The sequence below is a fragment of the Alternaria viburni genome, assembly GCF_023758015.1.
Source record: "Alternaria viburni strain BMP 2772 chromosome Unknown scaffold_11, whole genome shotgun sequence".
In the NCBI taxonomy this organism is placed as follows: Eukaryota; Fungi; Ascomycota; class Dothideomycetes; order Pleosporales; family Pleosporaceae; genus Alternaria; species Alternaria viburni.
Window position 1 is genome coordinate 490,454 of NW_026055780.1, and position 20,365 is coordinate 510,818.

Below are 20,365 nucleotides of genomic sequence, written 5' to 3' on the forward strand. Positions count from 1 at the left end.
AGAGGTTTGCCGATCCCCTTAAGTCCCCGCCAGACCCAACCTCCTCGTCAACGAAGAACAGCATGCGCCTTTGACCCGACTACACCCACGCCTGTCACCTCTTTCTTGCCGACCCTTTATATGTCGAACAGACTGGCCAAGATAATCCGAAACCACGTTTTCGTACGAAGAATTCAGTCGATCTCGAGCTTGGAGATAGCACCTAAGAGGTCATCTTCTTCGAGCAGATCGCCCAAGGGCTGTGTTGCTGCACTGTGCACGCCTCTACCCAACTTTCGGCGGGTGTCTTTGATGGTATCATGATCCTGGACGGTCTGTACACCGTTGTGGGTGCTGAGCGCATCGAAGAGTGTCGTCAATCGCTCACAATGATGATTGTCAGCCATAGCGTCAAGCGCCGGTGCAACAGGAAAGATGAAGCCGACCAGTATCTGCATGTTCTTGTGCAAGAAGAGATAGTCCGACTGCACCATGATCTCTATCATGTCGAGCGTAATGGTCTGTACCCAGGTTGGTGCGCCAATCTTCATGGCTTCGGAGATGCTCTTGAGCAGCCGTTCGATAGCTGGCAATTCCCAATCCTGTGTTGTGGTAAATAGCTTCGAGCTAGTTTCAACTGCCTGGTCAAGTCCCTCAGGCGGAATGACGCTGAATCGACCCCTGCCGTATACATACTCGACCTTGGCAGGGACTGTGTCCTCGGCCGCATCAGAGTCGGTATCTTCCCCTTCCCAGACAAACTTTGACTCTGTGTGTTGCTGATACAGGTCAGACCTGCCGAGTATGTCGCACATGTGCTTGATCAGGGCCTTCTCTTGATCCGTCCTCTCATAGTTTTCCTTCTTCAAAGCCATCAGAATATCGGTAACACGGCTAGACTTCATGTTCTCATCGGCGGTGTCGAGCAGTGGAATAGCTTTGTACGCGAACGGAAAGAACGTGTCGTAATTGTTGTGGAAGGGCAGGTAGAGAGAGGTGGCCATCTTCTCCAACAGGCCGCAACCCACGTTCACCGCTATTGCCGATCCGCGTTGTCCGACAGAAAAGGCTCTGAGGAGGCTGAGCGAGAAATATAGTACGTTGACGGATCCGGGTTCCCAGATCGGCCGAGCGATGAACTCCCCGGCAGCCTCGAGGATGTACTTGCCCGCGATGTCGGCACCCACGATACTTTTGCCGTTGACGACTTCGAGCTCCAGATCCGGATCGATTGTGGCGAACAGAGTCCTAGTGCCACCTGATTAGCCGCGAAGTTCCTACATCATGGGTGATACCTTACCTGTAGAGCTTTACGCCTACTGTGGCCCAGCTCGATTGACTCACAATCTTAGCGTTGACGACATTGACGAGCGCGTGAAGTTTCAGCAGATCTCTACCGACAAGTGCGAGAAGCAACTCGACCTGGGCTTGTACCGTGCTGTCTGGGGTCTGACTATCGACAGAGTCAACGACATCGCGGATGAGCTCAGTGAAGTCGAATTGCTCTTGGTATACGTCTGTGGGAAGCTGTACAGATACGTCGGCAAGTACCACTGGAGCTGCAGCCATCTTGTTGATGTGTGTGAATGTGCGCGAGATCGGTGTTATGCGAGAGACAACCCTTCGCGTCGAGGTGGTGGGACATGGCACAATGGGCAGGAGCAAACACTGAAGGCTTGGCGTTGGGCGCAGGGTCAGGCACATTGGCGGCGAAGATGCGGCTACAAGAATGACACATGATAGTAGTGTATTGGCTGATGAGCGGAATTGCAGCATCAAACTATCCGATGTTCTTATGATACAAGACACTGTCCCTTTCCGCCAACCGTGTACGATAGTCAAGTCTTCCACGCTTTGCGTCATGTCAGATCCTTGCTTTCACAAAACCCAGGCGTTCTTCCTCAGGGCAATTAGTCCTGCGACCTTGATCTTGGACATTAGATCCTCGTCCGCGTTCACTGTGCGCTCGCGTACTTTCTCCAAAACCCTCGTGAGCTCCGCTTCAGTAATCGGATTCTCATCCAGACCACGCGCAACGAATTCCACGTACTCGGCAAACAAGTCGATGTTATGGTTGCTGAACAGATGCTGTGCACTTACCATCATATCCAAGATCCAAACATTTGTCTTGAGCGACATGAGCAGAGGTGATGATGTTGCGTCAGCTACAGAGGTAGAGGTACGAAGTCACTATATGTCTTACATCCACTTCGTAGGAGCAAGACTTACCTAGTTCGGCGAGGAGCCACATGCGCGGTTGGCACCATGCGGCTTTCTGCATGTCGGCTTGAAAGTCGGCCAGCGAGCGGTTGTAGATGTAGTGTTGGACGAGGCGCGCGCCGGAGCGTAGCTTGTTGTTGCCATCGGGGAGTACGTTTGGGTCGGCCAGTGTTGCTGGGATGAGAAGGCAGAGATAATTGAGGAGCTTGACTGCAACAAATACCCAGTTCCTGTCTTCCATGGCACTCGCGTAGATGATGTCGATCGTGTACTTTAACTTTTGTGGGTCCGCGTCAATATTGGCGGTCACCTCGCGCATGACGACTTCAGCAGTCTCGTCCAACACGTTCAGTGGGATGTTGAATATCAAGTGGACGACCGCCATGCGGAACATGTCGGTAAACACGAGCGAGGGAGCGATAAAAGGGCCGTTCATGCTGGATTGAGACGAGTGCAGGTGGTGTGGTATTGTGGTGTTGTGGATGTGAGGAGGTTGGGGTGAGCAAGTTTTAGGCAGGCAGCAAGCTTTGCACTGGAGACTCTTCCAGGTCGCACAATTCGTCTCGACAGGGTCTTTTGACTAACGCAAATTCAACATGACTTTGTTGCTTTCAGAAGAGATTCTCTTCAGCTTCTCGACCTCCACGTTGAGTTACGCGCGATCATATAGTCTTTGCTTTGAATGGCCTTCCAGATGCCCCAAAATCCACCTAATGGCCAGATACCTCTCAGCTTCAACCCCATATCCTTGTTTGCCATACTTGTGTACTTCTCAATATCCACGTGCACCTTGTCATACACCTCAGGCAGCATCTCCGCGTTGTACTTCTTCCTCAACCCTTGGTGCCATTTGTGATCAAACTGCGCCCAAAAGTCATCTTTGCTGTAGTAGGTCTGCGCATACAGCCACTTCATACCGCCCATCTCTCCGAGTGTCTTCTCGAGCGCGCGGTTCTTCTGCAAGTAGGTGACAGGGTCTTTAGGACCAAACCCCCAAAGACCAATATTGAGCATTTGGTCTGACTTCAGGGCGCCTTTGGTGTGAGGGTGCATAGTCGGTTGGGGGCTTTGCTTCAACGGGCAGAGCCAAAGAGGCCAGATTCCGAATTCCTTGTCGGTGTAGTCGATGAACTTTTCGGCGTTAGGGTAGGGTAAAGCCATGTCTTGGACGATGTAGCGTGTCGCAATCCCGGACGCATGAAGAGCTCTATAAAGCATGCGCGTGTGGAGAAAGTCGTCCAGGAACCAGCGAGTGTACTTGTTGAAGGGAAAGCGCATGTAGCTGAAAGCGGACCGACCGACCCAAAAGCCACCGCGGTCGTAGCGGAACATGTACTCAGCTAAGGGGATGTACTCCACCACTGGCTTGGTAGAATTTCGTGTAGCGGCTTCAACATGCAGATAGAACCACGGGTCCCACGGGTTACTGAAAGTCTGCGGCTTGGTGTTGGGTGGCAGATCATTTGTCATTTCGCCTGTGACAATCGCACCGTGCTCCTTGCTGAACAAGACGCCATCAACATAGTCGTTTCTCTCACCTTTCTCACCACGTGTATGGTCTTCGACTTCCTTGACGGCTTGAGCAACGCTACGTGTGGGATAGTATGTTGTCTTGACATATTTCTTGGCCTCGATGAGCCTCAAATCGACAAGCGTAGTCACCCCCAAGGTGCCGACAGCGCCAGCAGCCCCTCGGAATAGGTCCTCATTCTTCTTCTCGCTTGCTTTCATGACCTCACCGTCGGCCATAACCATCTCCACCTCATTGATGGTGCGATCGAAGAACCCAAACTTAAAGCTACTACTCTCGCCAGCTGTTCCCGCATACCCGCCACCAACGGTGATACCAGGAAATTCCATCACGACGGGTGGCACAAGACCATGCGGTAGCGTAGCTTCTACAAGCCGGTCCATAGGTACGTTTGGCTCGACAAGAGCTGTCCTGCTTTCCTTATCAACGCGTATGACATTCCGAAGAGCGCTGATGTCTACGACATGCTTCTTAAGATTCGGACGCGTGCTGTTTGTCGAGCCGTGAGATATCCGGAAGGGTTCTTTGCGCGTAAAGTAGTCTTTGACTTTGGATGCGACTTGCGCAACGACGCGCTGATGGCGATCCATCTTTGCGGGAGAAAAAAGAAATGAGAACGCCTGGAAATGCCAATGCTATTGATACATGATGTGAACTTTCGATGTGTGGTTGGGGATGCGCGACTGCCGGTCGAAGTCGGTACAGACGCAGATTTTCTCCGATGCGCTAAGCTTCACTCATCTGGCTAGCGCTCCCTGAACACCTTCCATCCTGATCACATCACTTCTGTCGCTCTCGTCTTGTCACTACTCCGATATCGTCTGCATTATATACGCATCGCAATTCCGCCAGCTATACTCAAGCGTTGCTTGCTATCACGATCTGATGAGCTCACGGTATCACCTAGAGAGCCTTGACATACGGCCGGTCTATGACCTCATGATATTTTTGGAAAAGAAAGGCGAGAAGTGTCCTACGTAAGGGGGCAAACGAACGGGCGTAGAACTGATACTGTGGAGACCCTCTCTGCGGTACGGTTGTCATCGCTGTATGCACTGTCGCGGTTCCATGGACTGGGGACACATTCGACACATTCTTCCTGAAATGGTTTAGACCGTTCCCAGGCGAACTTATCGCATACGTCCTTAGAGCTAACAGCAAGTCATATCTTGCGACAACGCGTCCCTTCGTATTCATCACCGCCGTTCCGCTTGATAGCCAAGATGACTCCTCTTTTCGGCTTTCACTTCTTATCATTTGCCGCCATTTGTGCTCCCTGCGGAGGTTACATCGGCCTTGCAGAAGCGGGGCGAGTAACAAACAGCCAAGACATGGTATCTTCATGCTGTGATATGTTCACGACAGCGAACTGAGTGCGCGATCACTTGTATCGTCTCATACTGACAATGTTGATTTTGGTGTTGTCGCAGTTGATCGGCCTCGTTACAGCGCTGCAGCCTCTTCCGCCTGTCTCACCACGCTACAGCAACAGCGATGACCTCGGCTTCTCTATTGGCACAGATGCAAGAAAGATATATATCGACAGAAGTTTCGCCACAAAGAGAGACTCCGAAGGTCTAACGCTCATACCGCCAACTGCCCATGAGTTTGCTGAAACATTCCGCACCGACATCTCATCACTATTTGGTGGTTCTTGGACTCTGGAGCAAGTAGACGACTTCCCACTCACTGGTATTCATATCGGCCCGATTCGAGACAGCAATCTCTCGTTGATATACGAGAATGGTCAGCCTACAGAAGAAGGATACGAGCTTGAGGTCACCAATGGCACGGTGTACATAGGCGGAGCAGGTGCGAGAGGCATGTTCTGGGGAACGCGCACCCTACTGCAGAAGTTCTTGATCGACAACGGCTCTCTCACGACGGGTCGGACAGTTGACGCGCCTGCATACAGCACACGAGGGTTCATGCTCGACGCGGGTCGTAAGTGGTACGATAAGAACTTCCTGAAAGAGCTCTGCACATACGCCTCTTTCTTCAAAATGTCAGAGTTCCACTATCACTCTAGCGACAATTATCCCTTGAACCGTGGTCGCAATGAGACGTGGCAAGACGTATTCTCGCACTTTTCGCTATACCCGGAAGAAGATGTAGAACTGCAGGCTATCATCCAGCGCCCAAACGAGACACTTTCACGCGCCGATTTCGAGGACTTCCAACATCATTGCGCACAACGTGGTGTCACCGTCATTCCCGAGATCGAAGCCCCGGGCCATGCTCTAGCGATTACGAAATGGAAGCCTGAATTAGCGCTGGCAAAGAAGGACCTGCTCAACCTGAGCCATCCGGACGCAATCCCGACAGTCAAAGCCATCTGGTCCGAGTTTCTTCCATGGTTTCAAACGAAGGAGGTACATATCGGCGCTGATGAGTACGACTCCGAGCTAGCAGACGACTACATCAACTTCGTAAACGAGATGGCCGACTTCATTAACAGTACTTCTGGGAAGCGCGTACGTATCTGGGGCACTTACGAGCCATCCGAGAACCTCACCATCTCGAAAGACATCATAGTACAGCACTGGCAATACGGTCAATCTGACCCTCTTGAACTCCAGAACGATGGGTACGATATGATCAACTCTGAGGATTGGTGGGCATACATGAGTCTCAAGAACGATCATATGCCCATCCTTCCGGCACCATACCCTCAGTTCTACAACAATACGCGCACGATGAACTTCGCCAACGTACCAGGATGGCAGTGGGAACCGTCTCTCTACAATCCGGTCAATACCACAGAGCAGTTAGAGCCCAGTGCTAGCGGTAACAAAGGCGCTATTCTTGCAGCTTGGAACGATAATGGTCCGGATGCGACTACGCAACTGGAAGCCTACTATGCGATGCGAGAAGGTATACCCGTTGTGGCGGCGCGTGCGTGGGCGGGTGCACGAGGTGCGAAGGTCGACCCGAATGAGTTGGCGGATAGCATTGCGCTTTTGGTATGTTCAAGCGAAGCAAGTAGTTCATGCATCTTGACGCGTTGGCTAACAAGAGGTCGTTCTAGGCAACTAAAGCACCCGGACAGAACCTAGATCGCCGTTTCACGAGCACGAACATAGATATACAAATCTCAGCGCTAGTATCATGGACACGGAACTCTTCTAGTAACAGCAACGCGTCGCTGGGTATGGGCTCATACGGACCACCGTACACCCTGACCCTAAACGTATCCTCATTCTTCACCTTGACCGGCCCTGATACCTCGCTCTCTATCGCTACTCTTCCAAACAACTCCAGCGGTAGCATTACAACACTCATGTTCACCACATCCGATGGCTTCGAGTATCCTCTACGTTCCGTATCTCCGGTCGATGGCCACGACCCTGGACATCCGGGTCGTATATGGACCAACCAGACGACATCGTCACATGAACCTGTGCCGATCTCGCTGCCAGCGAACTTGCGCATTGAGACCGATGTGTTGAGCGGTAGTCGCGTCTGGGTTAATGGTACATTCGCGGGCCGGTTCGAGGTGTTCGTGTTTGGGGGACGGAACACGCTGTTTAGTTGGAGTCAGATGGCGCTTGTTGCGCCACTGGACGTGATAGAAGGTGGTGTTGATAGTGGGATGCTTCAGACTGGCGTTATGCTGGGTAGATCATAGGAGGGCGTAATGCAGTCGACGCGATATAATAAGTGCCGACAATGTATACCACGTAATGGAACTTGGATACGGCAGGTTTGATGAGCTTCGAACGCTCAAATCCAGACAATTCATTTAATGTAATCGGAGCACGTTCTCTTGAATGCATGTAGGAAGCTGCCGGAACACGGGGGTCTTTAAGCAGACATCCCAGAACATACCAGATTGATGACATTGCTTCGTCCCTCAATACGTCGCTGTTAACCGCCCAATGATATAATCCCCACTCATAACATCCTTGTAGTTCCTGCCCTTCTCGTATGTGCCTGGTATAGCCTCGATCTTGCGGTCGTAGTTCGGGTTGCAGAAGTAGGCTATCGAGTATCGTGGCGGGTATTCGTCCTTGTCGGCGTCCTCCGGCTTTGGCGGTGGTTCCATGACGCGGTGCTTTGTTGACTTGATGGTGTCGTTCGACCAGCGTGCTAACAAATCGCCGGCGTTGACGACAATGGTGTCTGCGATAGGCGTGGCGTTGACGAAAGTGCCCTTAGGGGAGCGGACCTGAAGACCGCCGCGGGCGTCTTGGAAGAGGAGGGTTATAGAGCCTGTCGTCGTGTCAGTCAATCCTAGCGGCAAGTTGTGAAGACCACCATACCGTAGTCGCTGTGCTCTCCAGCGCGCACCTGCTCCTGTCCATCGTTCCTCTTGAAGATGCTCTTCGACACACCCGGGTAGTGCAGCAACCTCAACGTGTTATCGCCCGCATCCGTGAAGCCATCGAACCACTTCTCATCAATACCCATGCCCAGCGCAATAGCGCGCATGACCTGCATGTGCAGGTCCTTGCACGTCTCGAAGAAGCCCATCATCTGCTCCTTGAACTGCGTCGCCTCGTCGTCCCCACTAGGCCACATGTTCGGCATCTCAGGCTGGTCGTCGCGTCCAATCTCCATGCTCTCCTTGAGATCTGGCACCAACGCGCGCATCTCCGCTTCTGTGCCTGTCTCTTCCAGTACTACCAGCTTCTCTCGCCCTTGTGTGACATAGCCGCGGTTGGCGGCAGCCGAGTACCATGCCAACTTGTCTTTTTGCTCTTTTGGCCGCGCGAAGAACTTGGCGGAGTGCGAGAATACGGTCGATACGGTTGAGGGGGATATGCCGTGGTTCTTGAGGTAGATGAAGCCCGCGTTTTGGAAGCCTTTGAGAACGGCGTCGGCGGTTTGCTTCTTCGCGTCGGCGTCGCCTGAGAGGAATACGGAGAAGTCGATGAGCTGAGCATGATTAGGTGCTGGTCGGAAAGCATGAACGCAAATAAAGTACCGGAATCTCCAGGTCGTCCTGCGAGACGGCTGATGTGATGTTCGCCATGTCGTCACTCCTTGTCGCGTCGTTTCGGTCCGAGCTTGGAAGGGGGTGCAGGAGAACAGCTGCTATAAGGAGACACTCGCGCGATGGAAAGAGAGACTTGGATATCAGGCGATTTGCGCGTCAGCGGCCATCTCCGACGTAGTTCAGCCATGATGCCCAGATGGGACAGCTAGATGTTATAGGCGGGGTTGTTGCCGAACACAGAAGGTGTACACGAGCGCGATAAGGCTAATGGTGGGGTCGCTTGGCCGGAACCTCAACACCACGCTTGCATCGTGATATCTATCTCCGCCTATCATACAGCCGTCTCGACAACTTCGAGCTCAACACGTCTCAGCATGTCTTATTCATGCTCGAACCTCACTGCTCTCCACTCAGCTGGTGAGCCTGAGATGATCGCCCTGTCGCTGGTCGCACCGCCACTTTGGACCCGTCATCATCAGTTTAGACATCGTTTGACCACTATGTCAGGGAGTCTTAGTTGTGTGATCGGATGGAGACATTTGAAACGTGGCTCTCATTACGATATCGGCAAGGCGACGGAAGCGATCCTCGTTTGCGTAGTTCTAAGCAAAATATCCATATGACTACAGGCATGTCCGAGGTTACGGAGGGAGCACAACAGCTCAACTTGACGTGTATGAAGAAAGCCTCAATGGAAACACGAACATATCAAAAGGCACGATGATGAGTGCGCAGCAGGATACGGTTTCCATTTGCTCAGTGAAAAGTATGTGAGTTCATCAAAGTCTTGCGAGAGTATCTACCTTTCTTGGGTCTACTTTCTCGTCTTCTGCAGTCAATGAACATTGTCATCAGCTTACAACGAGCTATGAGCTCACTTCCCTTCTTTCCAATGGTCCCTCAAGTACGAACATGTTGTATCTCTTCCTCAATTCCGCGCATAAAGCGCGGATATCAATGAAAAGGAAAGGTGGGCCGTAAGTGAACCCGGGATTGCCAGTTCCTCGCTTCCTATCTTCCATTCAATATCTTGTCTCATTGGTAAGAGGGTGATAAAAAATGGTAAGCAGTCCACGATGGTCCGAACGCTCACGTCATCTACTAGAGATGTCAACCCAAACACCCAACATCTCCAACGTTAATTTTTACCAGAACGCCGGATTTGCTGAATGCTTGGTAAGTATTTCGTCCAGGATCGAGCATGTCATCAAAATGACGTAGCTCTGAGCAACGAGAGGAGCGGACTACTGCGCCGGACGGTCGCGATCATGACCAGCTCGTCGTTCTCGTACTGTGCGCGGATCCATACAAGTAGCGACGAGGCGCACCAGGTGCTCTGGCAGTGCTCGAATGCGCTTGAGTTGGTCGGGGTACTTGTCGAGTAAATCTTGTCGAAATCCGCCGTTTCTGCAGTGCGAACTGGGCCGGAGACTGTTTCTCCTGAAGAAGAAAAAGAGAGCAAGAAGGGCAGGGGAGAGCGAGATGATATACTCCTAGCGACACGCTAACAATTGCTCACGTGATTTTGGTAGTCCGCGCGCTGGAGCCTAGAAAACTCAGGAACCGCGTGTGAGTAGTGAAGGGGAGAGGAGTATCAGCTCCCAATTAGGTTAGACCTACGTCACTGCAAACACCCAGCGCACACAACGACGAAACCCGCTCAACCCCAAATTCTCAGACTCTCACCATCCTCTCCTATTGCCTACCTTTCCGACCTGGTCATGGACCCACCACGCATTCAGGCGCTCGTGGATGAGCTGCGGGAAACCATCAAGGCCTTGAACCGAGAGAAAGAGGCCCACAGTGCGACCTTTCAAGAAGTCATCAACCTCAGGAAGCATCTGAGGGAATCGGACCGCAAGCGGAAGGTCCTTGAAGGCGACAACGAGCTCTTGGTCCTCAAGTGCAAATTCCGAGAGGGAGATGGTGAAGACAAAGACGGTGGAAGCAGCGATGGCGACATGACAGCAGTCCATACTGACGACAAGGCGCTCAAGTCTGACCTACCCGACGCCCCAATCCATCACCCAGGAATGTACAAGGCATTCTCGGCCTCCCATTCGGAAAGTCTGAACGCCTCGTCTTCGGCAAACTACTTGGACCACACCACCCACGCTCTCTCAGAAGACAACGTCGCCGGCTCTACCCACGGTACCAAGCGGACCTTCGATGAAGCCAAGTAAGTAGTCGCCACGATACCACAGCCATTTCGCTAATTGATCTACAGCTCCGAAGATACCACGCGCGTCATCGTGTGCATACACTGCTATTCACTCAAGCTCCGATGCGACTCCGGAGAACCTTGCAATAACTGTGCCACATTCAAGCGCCTTTGCAAAAGGGCCAAATGCAAGGACTACGAGACTGGAGAATGCAAGCGAGCCAGCTGTCTGAGAGCACATCGCGAAGATGAGGAGGTATACGACAACATCGTCCGCACAGGACATATCGCGAGGGTTGATCCTTCCAAGCCCGCGAAGCCCAAACCAAAGAGGCGGCGGGCCTTCCGGTGCAAGAAGAACGACGATGACAAGAAGGGTGATTCAGGAGACTCTGATGGTGGTGGTGGTGGTGGTGGTACGAGTACTCGCGTTGCTCTGCAGTATTAGAGGAGCGCTGCGAGGATGTCAGGAGTGAGATGGAAGCCACCCATGAATTTGATAGAGCACGAATGAAAACATACACTTCTCAACGCTGTCCATTTCCCTCCTACTTTGGATCAACGCTGCTATATTCGTGAACTCTCAAGTAGGCCTGTCATGCTACAGGAGACCTCCGGGCCGCAGTATCGTTAGTGGCGCGCCTATGTATCTCATAGGTAGGTTGTCAGCCAGCTATGCATTGGGCAATTTGGACAATGTTTACCTCAAACACTACCATCCTTCTGCTTTTGTCGCCGCTCCAAAGAGATGTCGTCAGGAACGAGGATGACTATTGATCAACCTCTGTGGACTATATAGGATGAACTGTAGTGTAGGTGTCTCAAATAGCATAGTATGCGTTCCAGCTACCCGTGGACGTCAGCTGTCAGGATGGACACTAGGAGTGGCTACAGCTCGAGGAGCATTCTGTAAAAGCGACATTGAGGTAGAAGTATACACGATCTCAGAGATAGTCCAGTTGTCAATATTCGATTGTATGTATGCGACACAAGTTCTAGCCATCCCTGGTGCGGATGGGCTAAGATAATCGCTGCTTGCACCTCAATCCGTTGATCAAGATTATTCAGCTTTCGCACCTGGTAAGTCTCAACGTCTCACTCTACTTCACCAGAGCACTGGACACAGACATCACAACACACTGGACAAGGATTGGCCGATAGTTGCCCTATAGCTAGGCTGATACTGACTTATCTCACTCAGATGCATTTCCTATGTTGGTTAAGTTCGGCGACGTTAGCAATTCTCCTGCAATTTCATTGAATGATCATTTCGATTATCAGTTCATTCTATACGTATGGCTACGGTAACTTGTGAAGAAACGTTTATCGCCAACTCTTTCCCTACTAGGCAACGTTCAGGCAAGCAATACACCTAGTCAAGGTCTTCAATCCACCTGTACAAGGAAATCTCCAAGAGCTCGTTCTTGTACATCCTAGTTTCCGCCTTGATCTCCGCAACTTCCGCCTCGAGCTTAGCTTTCCTAGCTTTTAGAACCTCGCGCTCGATCTTCTGGGCCTCCACCTCAACCCTCTCGACAGCAATCCTCCTTCTGAGTACTGCGTGTAGCTTCTTCGTCTCTTTTATCACCTCCAAAGATCTCGCTGTCTGCGCCTCAATCATCGCTATCTCCTCGCGAAATGCTTTCTTCCTTTCCTCCTTGACTCTTGCCTTCTCCTCCTTGACTCGCGCTCTCTCCTCCTCCCTCTTCTTTGCCGCTTCTTTTCTTGCCATCAACTCCTTCTTTAAAGCCTCCGTCTCCTCCACTACACGAGCTTTCGCCTCTCTGTTCATGTCGCGACTTTGTTGCACAAGCTCGATCCACTCTCTGAGGAATTGCTCGTGAAGGCCTTGGTGCGCTTGCTTAAGTTCCTCATGATGACGGAGAATGGAGGGTTCGGCGTTGATCGCGAGCGCAGCTTGGTAGTCTTGTTCGATCTTGGCGGAATCGGCAACGAAGACGAGATGGTCCTTTTCTTTTGCAGAGAGCTGTACATTGAGCTGATCGAGAATCTCTTCGGCTGTGAGCGGATCAAAGGATGGAAGGGCTGTGGTATCCGTACCGTCGCCGCTGTCGGTATGGGTGTTGTCAGGCTCGGTAGAAGACATCGTGGATAGCAGAAGACGGCGTGTCGCGCTTGTGGAGCAGTGTGTAGCCTTAGGTGAGAAGATGGATAGCGATGGCTGTAGTGGTGACAGAGTATGAAGCGCAGAGTTGTAGAGTTTGTGTGCTCCTCGGCAGATCTAGCCCGTTACGGATACGTCAGTGAAAGACACGGACGGCGGTTGCTGGATATGTGACGACTCACTCCGGTCAAAATCGAGCTTATCGATGCTGAGCAAATAGAAATGGATCATTTGTCGAGCGGCGCGTGTAGAGATACTGCCTTTTTCGGTGTCGGTAGCACCAATAGAGCCCTGGAGGTGTAGGCAGCAAAGCGTACGGTCAGGTGTCGGTGTATTTGAGCGTTTGATTGGCCTCTCCTCTCCACCTCGTTGTATCATTCGCTGATTAGGCCGTTTGGTTTACCTGAGTGACGTCGCAAATTGTCGCGAAAATACGCACTGACTATATTCTACGCACTCGCCTTTTCAAAGTCATATTTGTTTCAAACAAATCTACTTCTTTCCTACTATCCTCATCTTCAAAGCCTACGTATCCCACCCAACGCACATCAGCAACTTTCCTGCAGCCACCCGCCCGCCCGCAACGAGCCCATATCAAGATGTCTTCCGTCGCAGATCTCGTCCAGCAGCTCGCCGATATGAAACTGATCATGGCCGCCAAAGATCGAACAATTGCCGCTCAGAAACAGAAGATGGCCGACAAGGATCTGGCAATCGCGCATCACCACAACAAGTCCAAGTCCCGCAAGTTTCGGATCGAAGAGTTGGAGGCAGATCTTAAGGAAGCGAAAGAGAAAATCGCAGAGATCGACTCCGGCGACTCGGACGCCACGAACGTCCAATATATCGAAGAAAAGCCGAAAGCTGCCCCTGTGTACTACGAGGACTACTACGAAGAACTTGTCGAGGAGAAGGCTGAGAACAAGGTTATAAGAGCAGAAAATGCCAAACTCAAGCACAAGACCTTCAGTCTTGAGTGCCAGGTCGAGCGTCTTGGGGGCGAGGTCGAGTCTAGCGATGAAGTCCCCGGTACTCCTGCAGCCGAGACTATTTTCCCCAGCGACGAGCCCTTGGATGGAACCACTGTTACGTCTGAAGCTGATATCGCTGTCCCCACTGACGAGCCATCGGATGAGACCGTCGTCACGCCTGAAGCTGATCCTGCTCCCACCGACGACGAGCCGAGAGGCCACAAGCGTACTCTTTCGCAGTCCGAGGTCGCATCAACTGAGAAGGTCGAGAGCAAGAAGGCCCGCCCTGCATTCTGGCGTGGAGACCTGACGAGCCGACCTAAGAAAAACCCAAAGAGACGTCAAGCGCAGACACAGGTTTGAGGTAGACATACCCCCAGACACATGTTGTACAAAATGCTAACATACCTTTTAGCAGCTACATACTCTCACATTGGCGTCCGCTGTCGCTCGAAAACTCATTGGAGCTCGTCAGGCCTCGTTATTGGTTCTGGTGTATGTGGTAGCGTTGGGGTTGAGTTGCAGCATACTGGGTGGGATTGCAAGGCTGGACAAAATCGCTGAGTTGATGATAAGCAATTCGAAGCACTAAACTATTGAGATAGACAACGTGATTGTGATCTGCCATCCTCCCTGGTGATCTGTATGTTGCATGTGCATCTGCTGTTGATGCGATGTTGTCGTGAAAGAGACGCGAGAATTGAAGACCTGTGAAGTTGGAAGTCGCGAATCTCGGCGTTAAAGTGGATACCTCGATGCTTAACTCCGAGCTTATGGGGCACAGCTTCCTCATACCGCCATTTCGTCTCAGAAACAACAGAGTGCACCTTTGACTCAGACTGCGGTCTGGTCATGGTTCAGACCTATCCGACACTACCAACAACTCAACATGTCGTTCCCTAATTGCGCATCTCCGCTGTTCGAGCTTCCACAGGAGCTTCTCGAAATCGTACTCAGCTATCTTCCTCCGTGCCAAGACGTGTTGAACCTGTCTCGTACCTGCAAAGCCATGCACGCAAAGACCATAGCGCATCTATACAGCAACATCAGCATGCAATGGCAGGCCGGTCATGCAACTCGCCCGCTGAGTATTCATGATTACCATCCGTGGCAACGCCGAGCTTTCCGGCCCAACTTACTCCTGCAAACAATCCTGGCGAAGCCCGCCTACGCGCAATCGATCACTAGTCTCAGACTGCAGACTACCGGGCTTGGGGGTTGTTGGGACGACTGGTTTCGTGATCCACGCAGACGGGAGCCTTTGGAGAAGCGGAAACCGAAAGCTGCCCCGATTTGGACAAACGCGAACGAGCGACTGGCCCTGGACGCCGTACGGAATGCAGGGCTGGAGTGGCACCATAAAGGACGCGGAGATGCTTTTGCAGTCAGCGGTCGTTCTTGGTATGAAGCTATCCTGAAGTACGATTTGGATGCTACCATAGCGCTGCTCGTGTGGATGTGTCCCAATCTTGTCTCACTCGATCTGGGGTTTCACATCGGCAGCGACGTAGTGTACATCCCTGAAATCTTGTGGAAGCTGCGCTCTTGTGGTGCGGAGTCACAAGCTCTCGGTTGTCGTAAGCTTCGAAACATTTATCTCGGCCGTGGGTATAGCGGTTATGTTAAGGAGGATCATCGGTGGTATAGTTGGAGTCGGATCAAGTATCTACACCAACATTTGGATTGGAGGGGATATTGGGCTTTCTTTTGGTGTCCAAACATCCAGAAGATTGAAATGAGCTTGATGGATGAGATTGCCCAGGCAGGTTTCCAGAAAGCAACACCTCTACCTGTCTGCTCAACGTTGACGACATTGAGACTCAGCGAGTCTTCAGTGGAACCAGACACACTCGCGAAACTGCTGTCTTGCACACCAGCTCTGAGGAAATTGGACTACGAATACTGGGTTCGCGATCAGGCGTTCTTCACCGTGGATTGCGCATCGCTCAGCGCCGCCCTCAACAGTGTCAAGAGCACCTTGGAACATTTGAGATTCTTTTGTCAACTGCATTTGCCGGGGTCCGTTGACGTTTACGGAAACTGCGATTTTCGGGAATATCCCGTTCTCTCCTCCCTTCACGTCCCGCCTGCCGTAATACTAGGCGGTGAGGCTTCCCTTTGGCCCCGAGTCGAGGAAGTCATACCATCGAGCCTGGAGGAGCTGTGCTTTGTCCATGATGGTCTTCTCAAGTTCTGGAGCCCGAAGGAATTGATACCGTTGCTAGACGACCTTTTCCAGGGTGGTTGGAGAGTTAAAACACCAAAGCTGCAACGCGTGTACGCGACGCACAACAAGCCGTGGAAAAAGGCGTGTAGGGGAAACTATCTGCGGCTTTTGAGCGAACGAAATGGATTAGAATGGGTAAACACTAGCTGAGCAAGAGAATGAAGATTTTGTATTTACAACACAAGGATTGTCGGAGATTCTGACAGAGGAACTCCGAAGCCGAGACAATACGAAATGTCCAAGCGGGTGCAGTCGGCGCGAAACGTTCCGCCGTGTACCGACATCACGATGATGGCGATGATGTTCGTGCTGCATCGGGAGCTGGACCCTGAGATCGCGCATTATGGGATGACGTCTTCGATTGAGGACAGACGCGACGCGAGACCGTACAAAGACAATGGCATACCACGATTTCTTGCTGAATCTCATCCTACATCTACAATCCCATCTCGCTGCATCGCATTCGTACACGTGATCCTACGTGCATTCCCACTACGACCTCGAACTCCATCACAGCCTCCAGTATGGGCAACACACAATCTACGGTGCGCTACCTTGCGCCGGCATCCTTCATCTACGACTTTGCTCTGCAACAATATGGCATCTTTTCGTCGCCCAACATGATGGATATCCACAACCGGAATCTTGCCGCCTTCAGCCCGTACCCATACTTTATCGGCGCATTCTTCTTCCCACAGCAAATCTTCCAGCTGGTCTGGTTGTGGAAGCTGTGGAAGCAAGATGGTAATGCGCAAGAGTGTGCGATGATGAACAAGTTCGCTTGGGTTTACAGTCTGGGCAACTTTTGCATTGGAAGTACGTATCATGGAAGTACCACGTGGTGGTGTAGGATGTATACTGACGTACGTGACAGCTTGGATGTTCTTCTGGAACTCGAACAACCTGGAAACATCGAACATCTTCGTCATCATCAACACGCTGGCACAAGTCGGTTACATTGCGACGGCGCTTGAGCCGCTCGACACACGCTCAACACCCAACCTCCTCACCCACATTGTCTCGAAGACATTCGCGGGTATCGGTGTGCTCGACCTTCTTCATAACACATCTGCAGCCTACTTTGTAGGTGTAGAGCCCAGTTCGCTGGTGCAGGTGGCTACCGGTGTTGGTTTCGCTGCGGCGGCTAGTATGAGCGACTGGATCTTCGGCGGCTGCTTGGTATACGACCTCGTTGCGTTGACAGTCGGACAGGAGGGCAACTGGTCGAGACTGCTAGGTGGATACGCGGCCATGACAGCGGGTATTGTGGCTTTCAGGAACTTCTTCTAGTAGGTTCACTCGGCCGTCGCATGCTGAGTCGTGCTGACGGATCGCAGTCCAAGGTGGAAGGCGCAGAAGGAGGGAAGGTACGCCAGGGTCGAGAATGGCGGTGACGTGGTTTAGATATTGGGGGTCGCAGGTCGCGATACTTACCTTGATGCGGACATCTCAGTGATGTGCACGTTGATTACTTCCTATAATGATAATTAAACTTCGTATCACTCTGCGGTCTCGGTAGCACACCCAGTCTGGTTCGCTGTCTTCGATATGCAGGTTCCAGAAGCTCGACACACGACGATGCCTCAAGTCCAGCCTCACTCATGGTGGGTTTCTGTTACGTTTCGAGGCAGATCTTAGTGCAGTGTATTAGTTGAGGCTTGGAGGCCGAAGCGACGGACCCATCCGATGGCGGAGAGGAGGGGCAGATAGGCATGCAGCGTCACTACAGCTGGCGCGCTATAGGCCGACCCCATATTGAAGTTGCTCGATCTGTGATGTGCGTAGATCTGGCGATGGCAGATTGGTGCTGCGGGATCCAGCCGGTGTCTCTTCCGCGTGACGTGCCAGCCTGATGGTCGCCGCCAAGGCCCGCGAACGGCGGCAAGCAGCTCGGAGACATGTGCGCTAGCATGATGCGCGTGCGCGCCCTTGCCCTCGAGATAAGCAACTCTTATCAATCACTCATAGCATCCCACCCGCCCAAGTCACACTGCTCCCGTCATGGCAGGCCTAGCCGCAACGGATACCGCTTGGCCTAGCATCGGTCATGCGAGCCCGCCGGGGGATCCTCTAGCATGTGGAGATGCTTCCTTTTGGGAGCCTGCGGTTGGCTGGCGTGGATGACTGTTGACGGCCGTGAGCTGCTGTATGTCTTCTGTCACACTGCTCTGACGTCTCGTGTCCTTTCTTCTACTCTTCCTCTTCCATTGCCTGCATCCCGCGCTTCTCGTGGCTGTCATAACCTCCATTCCGCACGCCGAGTCTTATCAGCAACTGACCGGTTCAACGACGTCACAGCGCCGAGCTTTGGAACAGCGACTCTCACGCGACAACTTATACAGATCTCTTGAAGGGCGGTCGCTCGGCCTGTACTTCAATTCTGATACCGACGTTACGCGTGCGTCGTATACGAGGTTGCATCCACGCCTCTGTGGCTGTACCAAGAGCCCGAACCAGCGCCTGACCACCCAGCCTGCGCTACCGAGACGTGAGAAAGAAGCAAGAAGCATCCGGAACACACGCGCGTTGGAGTTCCGGTTGACTTTCTACGGCAGTAACAGTCCAGAAAGCTGCGTCGTTCCTTCCCATCGAACCCACGAATTCGACCTATGGCACCATGCCTCCATACCTATCCCCCCTACATATAGCCAAACCCACGTTACCACCGACCTGCGAACCTGCGAACGAGTTCCTCTATCATCTCTCGGCGGCATTTCACACCTGCGTACCTACGAACCTCGCGCTCGTCTCGACATTGCTCGGCACGTGCAGCATCATATCATGGCTGTTCGCACAGCTACCACAAATATACAAGAACCATAAGCTGAAGTCAACATCTGGACTGAGCGCGTTCTTCTTGACGGAATGGCTCCTGGGTGATGTGACGAACCTGCTGGGCTGCCTGTTTACTGGACAGGCGTCATGGCAAGTCATAATCGCAGGCTACTACGTCTTCGTTGACTGCTGCCTGTGTGGTCAGTGGGTGTGGTACGAGCTGTTGCACCATGGGCGGCCGCTGAGGCCGATCTGGGGCCGATGGAGCAGCTCAGCTGGCAGCGGTTCAGGTGGCGGAGGCTCTGCCATGCATCAGGTTCTGGATGGGATGAGCATAGGCGGTACGAACAACGCGTCTAGCCCGCCAAAGTCACCGCAAGATTCAAGCGACACAAAGAACGTTAGACAGGATAGCGCGGCCAAAGACGTACCGCGCTCGAACGCGAAGGAAACCTTCAGGATACCCAACTTTGCGCGCTCGCCCATGCCTACCAAAGAATCATGGCAAAGTACATCTCCGTCAGGCGCATCACCCAACCCCAAGGTGCGGATAGCAGCCTCGAGCTCACCTATGCCCTCGCCCAAGACCGTCCTATACATCACTCTCATGATCGCCGTACTCGCCAATCCTACTACCGCTACGCCGATAAGTCCTTTTGCGCCAGGCCTCGCCCGTGCTCGCAGCCTTTCCGCATACACGACTACCGCGACCAGCTCACCTAGTGCCTCGGAAACCGCTGGCAAAGTCTTCTCATGGATGAGCACGTTCCTATACCTCGGATCGCGCCTCCCCCAACTCTACATGAACCAAGTCCGCAAATCGACAGCCGGCCTGTCTCCCACCCTCTTCGCGGCAGCCTTCTTCGGCAACCTCTTCTACTCGACTTCTCTCCTTACAAACCCTTGCGCATGGTACGACTACGCGCCAGGCGAAGGCTCCGGCTGGGTCGACCCCCAAGGCAGCGTAAGAGAAGACTGGGTCCTACGCGCCGCACCCTTCTTCCTCGGCGCAGCAGGCGTACTCCTCATGGACGCAGCAGTGGGTCTACAATTCTGGCATTTCGGCGACGCCACACCACGAGGCCGATCGCCAACGCCCCGCGACGACGAAGTCATCATCACCGTCGACGACCACGGTAAGCTGGTGCGCAGGAGTATGCATTGGCGCCGTGTGAGCGGGTGGATGAGGGGATGGGCTCCTGCTGTCAGTGTAGCTGCTACGCCGAATGTGAGCCGTGCGAATACGCCGATGGATTCTCCGAGGGATACGAGTCCGGCTAGTACGGCTGGGAGTAGTTCGAGCAAGAGCATTCCTATCAAGGGGAGGGGTAGCGCGTTGGATGAGGCGAGGGCGCTTTTGGGAACGAGTAGACATGCGAGTCCGAGGAGTTACGGCGCTGTGGGTAGTCCTAGGTAGTGGATTCGTTGCATTTGCGG

At 52.7% G+C, this 20,365-nt stretch overlaps 10 protein-coding genes across 10 annotated transcripts; 5 read left to right on the top strand and 5 right to left on the bottom strand.

The window, feature by feature from the left end:
* Positions 1 to 173: 173 nt before the first annotated feature.
* On the bottom strand, positions 174 to 1,548 carry J4E79_005811 (uncharacterized protein; the record flags this gene model as incomplete). The annotated part of the gene is made up of 2 exons (XM_049354689.1): positions 174 to 1,227; positions 1,280 to 1,548. The coding sequence occupies 2 exons, from the start codon at positions 1,546 to 1,548 to the stop codon at positions 174 to 176; spliced, it is 1,323 nt and encodes a 440-aa protein (XP_049210812.1).
* A 309-nt stretch (positions 1,549 to 1,857) lies between these two features.
* On the bottom strand, positions 1,858 to 2,635 carry J4E79_005812 (uncharacterized protein; the record flags this gene model as incomplete). The annotated part of the gene is made up of 2 exons (XM_049354690.1): positions 1,858 to 2,144; positions 2,209 to 2,635. 2 exons carry the CDS (start codon positions 2,633 to 2,635, stop codon positions 1,858 to 1,860), a joined length of 714 nt encoding a protein of 237 aa, XP_049210813.1.
* Positions 2,636 to 2,826: 191 nt separating this feature from the next.
* On the bottom strand, positions 2,827 to 4,320 carry J4E79_005813 (uncharacterized protein; the record flags this gene model as incomplete). The annotated part of the gene is made up of 1 exon (XM_049354691.1): positions 2,827 to 4,320. The coding sequence occupies one exon, from the start codon at positions 4,318 to 4,320 to the stop codon at positions 2,827 to 2,829; it is 1,494 nt and encodes a 497-aa protein (XP_049210814.1).
* An 816-nt stretch (positions 4,321 to 5,136) lies between these two features.
* On the top strand, positions 5,137 to 7,358 carry J4E79_005814 (uncharacterized protein; the record flags this gene model as incomplete). The annotated part of the gene is made up of 2 exons (XM_049354692.1): positions 5,137 to 6,693; positions 6,759 to 7,358. 2 exons carry the CDS (start codon positions 5,137 to 5,139, stop codon positions 7,356 to 7,358), a joined length of 2,157 nt encoding a protein of 718 aa, XP_049210815.1.
* Positions 7,359 to 7,583: 225 nt separating this feature from the next.
* Positions 7,584 to 8,705, bottom strand: J4E79_005815 (uncharacterized protein; the record flags this gene model as incomplete). The annotated part of the gene is made up of 3 exons (XM_049354693.1): positions 7,584 to 7,942; positions 7,993 to 8,608; positions 8,658 to 8,705. The coding sequence occupies 3 exons, from the start codon at positions 8,703 to 8,705 to the stop codon at positions 7,584 to 7,586; spliced, it is 1,023 nt and encodes a 340-aa protein (XP_049210816.1).
* A 1,685-nt stretch (positions 8,706 to 10,390) lies between these two features.
* J4E79_005816 (uncharacterized protein) lies at positions 10,391 to 11,278 on the top strand (the record flags this gene model as incomplete). Its single annotated transcript, XM_049354694.1, has 2 exons — positions 10,391 to 10,848; positions 10,897 to 11,278. The coding sequence occupies 2 exons, from the start codon at positions 10,391 to 10,393 to the stop codon at positions 11,276 to 11,278; spliced, it is 840 nt and encodes a 279-aa protein (XP_049210817.1).
* A 924-nt stretch (positions 11,279 to 12,202) lies between these two features.
* J4E79_005817 (uncharacterized protein) lies at positions 12,203 to 12,937 on the bottom strand (the record flags this gene model as incomplete). The annotated part of the gene is made up of 1 exon (XM_049354695.1): positions 12,203 to 12,937. One exon carries the CDS (start codon positions 12,935 to 12,937, stop codon positions 12,203 to 12,205), a length of 735 nt encoding a protein of 244 aa, XP_049210818.1.
* Positions 12,938 to 13,554: 617 nt separating this feature from the next.
* On the top strand, positions 13,555 to 14,289 carry J4E79_005818 (uncharacterized protein; the record flags this gene model as incomplete). The annotated part of the gene is made up of 1 exon (XM_049354696.1): positions 13,555 to 14,289. The coding sequence occupies one exon, from the start codon at positions 13,555 to 13,557 to the stop codon at positions 14,287 to 14,289; it is 735 nt and encodes a 244-aa protein (XP_049210819.1).
* A 2,388-nt stretch (positions 14,290 to 16,677) lies between these two features.
* Positions 16,678 to 17,443, top strand: J4E79_005819 (uncharacterized protein; the record flags this gene model as incomplete). Its single annotated transcript, XM_049354697.1, has 2 exons — positions 16,678 to 16,969; positions 17,028 to 17,443. 2 exons carry the CDS (start codon positions 16,678 to 16,680, stop codon positions 17,441 to 17,443), a joined length of 708 nt encoding a protein of 235 aa, XP_049210820.1.
* A 1,327-nt stretch (positions 17,444 to 18,770) lies between these two features.
* On the top strand, positions 18,771 to 20,345 carry J4E79_005820 (uncharacterized protein; the record flags this gene model as incomplete). The annotated part of the gene is made up of 1 exon (XM_049354698.1): positions 18,771 to 20,345. One exon carries the CDS (start codon positions 18,771 to 18,773, stop codon positions 20,343 to 20,345), a length of 1,575 nt encoding a protein of 524 aa, XP_049210821.1.
* Between the last annotated feature and the right edge of the window lie 20 nt (positions 20,346 to 20,365).